General features: G+C 43.9%; 1 protein-coding gene across 1 annotated transcript in view; it reads left to right on the top strand.

Moving 5' to 3' along the window:
- The first annotated feature begins 1837 nt into the window (after positions 1 to 1837).
- The window catches only part of grip2b (glutamate receptor interacting protein 2b), a 104462-nt gene continuing 100299 nt past the window's right edge, over positions 1838 to 6000 (top strand). The window contains exons 1-2 of the mRNA XM_048606247.1: positions 1838 to 1846; positions 4823 to 4922. Coding sequence (XP_048462204.1) covers positions 1838 to 1846; positions 4823 to 4922 — 109 coding nt within the window. The remainder of the gene's footprint in view (positions 1847 to 4822; positions 4923 to 6000) is intronic.

Raw genomic sequence — 6000 nt, 5'->3', positions numbered from 1 at the left:
TGAGCTGGTCAAGTCCTAAATTGCTGCTAGTTTGGGTGTGTAGTAGGTTGTGAGGGCAACAATAAGAGGGAAAATCATACAATGCCTTCATCCCCACCAATCTAACTGTCACAGATGCAGCTGCCTAAGACAGTATCAGTACCAGCGTACAGCTCTTATGGACATAAAGACCTGTCTTCACATAGAGATATCCTCATCATAATGTGTGCCACTATCACTGGGCTAAATGGGACAGACTACAAACAGGTCTAGCATCCCAAGACTAGGCGGTCATGAGGGATATTCTGAACTTTTTATTTCTCTGTTTCTTTATTTTTCTAAGTTATTGTTATGATTTTGTACTTTTGAAGTTCTGTAGTGCTGGGCTTCTTATTTCTTCATTTTTCTAATTTTTTTTCCAAAGAATTTGTACTCAAGAATCTGTACGTACATACCCTTTGTACCTAAGACGACGCCACAAGTGCTGACTTGTGAACTTTTCACCGTACTCACGTGAGTACATGCGACAATAAAGCTAATTCAATTCAATTCAGTAGAATTGTACTCCAGCACAATCTGCAATCTCGTGGCCCACCATAACCCCCACTCTACCATCACTGTCAAGCCAAGGGATCAACCCTCGTTCCATGGATAGTAGAGGAGGGCATGCCAGGAGTAGCACCTATCTAAAAACAAGGTGTCAACCTGGTGAAAAGGACAGCTTACATTCCAAACAGCAGAAGCCACATGCAATAGACAGAGCTAAGCAATCCCACACCTAATGTATTAGATCTAAGCTCTGCAGTCTAGCCACCTCCAGTCGTGAGTGGTGGTGGATGATTAAACAACTCACTGGAGGAGGAGGCTCCACAAATATCCCCATCCTTAATGATGGAAGAGCCCAGCACATCAATACAAAGATAAGGCTGAAAGATTCACAGAAATCTTCAGCCAGAAGTGCCGAGTGGATGATCCATCTCAGCCTCCTCTTGAGCTTCCAGTATCACAGATGCCAATCTTTATTTAATCCATTCCACATGTTATTTAGGAATGGCCAAAGGCACGAGATACTACAAAAGCAATGAGCTCTGACAATATTCCATCAATAATACTGAAGACTTGCATCCCAAAATGTGCTGTGCCCCTAGCCAAGCTGTTTGGCATCTACCCAACAATGTGGAAAATGACCAGGTATGCCCTGTACGTAAAACGTATGACACATCCAATCTGGCCAATTACTGGCCCATCAGTTTATTCTCAATCATCACCAAAGTGATGGAGGCTAGTCAACTGCACTATCAAGTGTCACCATCTTAACAATAACATGCTCAGTTATACTCAATGTAGGTTCCACCATGTCCTCTCAGCTCTTGACTTCATTACACCTGTGGTCCAAGCATGGACAGGAGAGCTGAATTGCAGAGGTGAGGTGAGAGCGAAAGCCCTTGACATAAAAGCAGCATTTGATCAAGCGTGGCATCAAGAACCCCTAACAAAACTAGAGTCAAATAAATCACAGGGAAAACTCTCCATTGGTTGGAGTCGTACTTGGCACGTAGGAAGATGGTTGTAGTTGTTGGAGTCAGTCATCTCAGCTCCAGGATATTTCTGTAGCAGTTCTTCAGGGTAGATATTTTCAACCAACCTGTTCTGACATATTTTGACACAACCCTAGAGCAGGTAGGACTTGAGCCGGGCCTTCTGGTCCAGAGTTCCTCAAGATAAATTTTTATAACAATTGATAGTTCCTCAGGGTAGTGTCCTAGGCCAGAACATCTTAAGCTGTTTCATCAATGACCCTCCCACTATCATAAGGTCAGTTTGCCAATCATTTGCACAATGTTCAACACCATTTGTGATGTATCAGGTACTGAGGCGGTCCACACTTGGGCTAAAAAGTGAAGAGTAATTTTTGTGCCACCCAAGTCCCAGGCAATGATCATCTCCAACATGATGGAATCAATCAATCATCTCTCAACATTCAGTGGCATTACCATCAATGAATGCCTCCACTCCCAACATCTTGGGGTTACGATTGACCAGAAACAGAACTGGACCAGACATATAAATACTATGGTTACAAGAGCAGGTCAGAGTCTAGGAACCTTGCAGCAAGTAACTCATCTCCTAACTCTCCAAAGCCTACATTCATCTGTATTGTTCATCTCAGCTTCATCTTGTGATAACACTTCCTACATTCTTACCATTCTTTCAGGAAAAAAGATTTACTGAAATTTCTAATGGATTTATCAGTAACTAATTTACTCTACATTTATGCCTTCTTGTTTTGGACTCCCCATAACTGAGAACTTTTTTCTCTTTATCTACACAAGCAAATTCCTCTTTGTAATCTTAAAATTTGCTCAAATCAAACCTCAGTCTTAATTTTTCTGGAGCAAAGGACCCTGGGCTATTCAGTCTTTCTTGATAAGTGTAACCTTTCACTTCTGGTTTGGGTATGTGAATCTTTTTGCATCTTTTTCAATGTTTCTGTGTACACCTTAGAACATGGAGACCTGAAGAAGTGTGTGCAAAATTAATCTAGTTTTTTCTATGATTCAGTTCTTTCTGTGTAGCAATTAATCCCACTTCTTTCTTTGGTTTTATTTTAAAATGGGCTCGTTAATCTAATTTATTGTGACAATTTGAGTTTATGTTACTGTTTAATCATCTGGACCATTTGACTTTGTAATGGCATTCTCACCTCTGAGTCAGAAGGTGTAGGATTTGAACCTGCTCTGGATAGTCCCAGTTAAAGGAGACTGAGACCTGGCTCCAAACTCTTGGTCAATGTTCTTACATCTGATGAGTGTGCGGTCCTTTCCATATTTGTGTTATAGGACTGTTGGTTGGGATGAAGATGTTTAGAGACACTGCAGGAATATTCACTTTGTGAGCTGTCAATCCTTCAGTATAATCCTCCAAGGACAGAGTATTGAAACACGGACAATATCTGAATGTCTTGACTTGTTATCCGTTATCCCACCATTTGTGACGTCCTAAAAAAATCAATGCTTCATTTCCGTAGGCTGAGTAAAGATTTTGTAATGGTGCTTTAGATTTGCTAGCTAACAGCCTTTACCTCACACCATCTTCACCCTTCCCACAGGATGTCCTTGGTTTAAATGAGTCTTTGTATCTGCAGGAACTAGAACAATGCATCATAATTTTACATGTGGTATTTTCTGTGATTGACTACATCTAATCACTTCTGTAAGTGGACCTCAGTTGCACTATGATCTGGATTGTACCTTTCATTAAATGCAGGTAGTTTCCTCTCCCAACCTCCTGAACACAGGAGAGTTTTCATATGCGAGAGGTGGCATTTGTTGCATGAGGTGTCAAGCCAAGGCCCCATTTCTCCATTCAGATGAATGTAAAAAATCTCATGATATTAATTTGAAGACTAGGGAAGCTCTCCCAGGCCTCTTTCATGGCCAGTATCTATCTGTGATACTGACTGTTGCTTCTGACTCCGCAGATTCTGACTTCGAATCCCAACCTGGGATTTCAGCACAATAACCGAGGCTAAGGCTCCAGTGCAATGCTGAGAGGGTGCTACGCTGTCAGAAGTGCCCTCTTTCAGATGAAACATTAAACCGAGGCCCATTAGTCAGCTCAGGTGGCTGTTAATGTTCTTCTGGTAGTGTTACAAAAGATGAGCATGGGAGTTCTCCCGGTGCCCTGGCCAGTCTTTATCCCTCAATAAACACCACGTTTAAAAAGGCAGATTATCTGGGCAACAGGATTCTGGGTTCAAGTCCCACCTGCCCCTCAGGTGTGTTACAATCTGTCTGAGCAGGTTGATTAAAAAATGCTTCTGAACCAAAGTACAGGCTATTCTGTTTCTCAGACATTCGTACATATAATTAGGTTTTAAAATAGAAACAACGGCAATTATTCTTAAACAGAAGGTGCAACTGATACTGGTTTCATTGGTTATGTGTGAGGGATCTTGGTGTATGTCAAAATCTGAACTATTTATGCAATTTTGATATGACAACAGTGATTGCAATTTACAAAGTACTGAGTTCCTCTAAAGCGCCTTAAGACATCTAGTGATCATGAAGAGAGCTGTGTAAATGCAAGTCCTTCTTTTCTCAAACGGTCTACATCACAAACTCAGTTTAGCTGATCATGTTCACAGTTGCTGTTTGTGGGATCTTGTTGCGTCAAAATTGATCGAGAGTGTTGACCCGAACTGGTTTTAACATCGAATGCAAAGATAAACCCACCAGTGCAACAAGCTCTTAAGTACCATCAGCTGGGACTTTCAGTTCAGTTCTCAAAAATGGGGACTGAACCTCTGACCATTTGATTCAGAGACAAGAGACCTACCAACTTAGCCACAGCTGGTATCAGTTATGTGTTTATATGCTGTATGGGTAACCAGCTTAATATTCATTTATGGATGGCTAGGCTAGCTTTTATTGCAGTTAAGAGTCAACCACATTGCTGTGGGTCTGGAGTCACATGTAGGTCAGACCAGGTAAGGATGGCAGTTTCCTTTCCTAAAGGACATGAGTGAACCAGATGGGTTTTACTGACAACCGACTCATGGTCATCATTAGACTCTTATTTCCAGACTTTTATTGAATTCAAATTCCACCATCTGCCGTGGCAGGATTCAAACCCAGATCCCAAGAGCATTCCTGGATCACTGGATTAATAGCTTAGCCATGATACCACTAGGTTATTGCCTTCCTATAGGGGGTCTGCATGCAGTTTTGAATATAGGCAGGTCAGCTCCAAGTGGGATTAAAGGTGGAAGTCCAGCTTCACCAAAGCAGAAAGAGTAGGATTGAGGGTGCTGCTGGATTGGGATTGAATTGTCTAACTCCAGGCTTGTGTTTTAATTGCAGATGATGGCCCCTACGCAAAGGGGAGAAAGGAAACGGCAGCATCAGAAACGACGGTGTGCGCAAGGAGACAGAGCATACCAGGTACAGAGCTGATACCGAGGGTTGGAGCAGGAGGTTGCTTCATTACCTCGGCCTCCTACCTATCCCACTTCCCCAGGGCACCAACCCAACCTCAGCGTAGATGCTGCATGAAATGGAGCTGGTGGGGTTCAGTCAGCTGGGGACGGGAGGGGAGGAGGGGATCAAAACACTGACTGACTTTGGGGGCAGCCTTGAGTCTGAATCTCACAGGAGTCGCAGGCTGGATCCAGAGGACGACAGATGCTCCTGGGAGTGGTACAGAGGCGAGCTTTCCAAAGCCACTCTGAAGAGCCAATATTGGTTGGGGATGGGCAGGAGGGTGTCATCTAGTTGTCTCTGACTGCACACCCCCATCCTGTACTGACTGAGCCACTGGCTCTGCAGTTATCACCTCACTGTGTGAGCAAGACCACATACTGCTGGGTGGGCTGTCAGGCTGGTGCCCACATTGGTTACAGATTGTTGAAACACTGCAGCGGACGCATGCCATGCTGCTGGGTTGGCATTGGTTGTCCACCCCTGGAAAAATCGACACCTTTCCAGTGCCCCATGGGCACCCTGACCTGGGTATGCATGCTCCTGCCTCTGCCATCAGTGCAGCTTTCGCCATCGATGTGCGGAAACTGCACATGGACTGAACGCCAGGATTTTCAATCCGCTGCCCGAAAATAGCAGAACTTGAGTGGAGAATGCAGCAGGATGTTGTACTGTAAGACTGAAGAAGTTGCTGCAAACATTCAACACAACAGCTCAGGGCAGCATCTCTGGACTGGGAAGCGGATCAATCAGTTCCTCTCTCCATGGAAGCTACCAGGCCAGTTTCAGCCTTGTCTGTCTTTAAGATTTCCAGCGTCTGTCATGTTCTTGCTCTGGCAGACCATCGGGTTTAACTGAATGAAGTCTAGTTGTGGCTGTTGTGCATTTGATTATTGTTTGAGAGGGGAACAGAAGGTAATTGTGCATCTGTTCTTGGACCACAGTGTATCACTGCCTTGGTGTAATGTGGACACTATCAAACACGCTCGGAACATGAGCAGGTAACCAGCAGGAACCCCAGAGTGGAGATGGGAGAAATCTT

This window comes from Rhincodon typus, chromosome 16 (assembly GCF_021869965.1).
Source record: "Rhincodon typus isolate 14 chromosome 16, sRhiTyp1.1, whole genome shotgun sequence".
Lineage (NCBI taxonomy): Eukaryota > Metazoa > Chordata > Chondrichthyes > Orectolobiformes > Rhincodontidae > Rhincodon > Rhincodon typus.
Note: the sequence above shows the minus strand (reverse complement) of the source record. Positions and strands in the feature narration are given on the sequence as shown.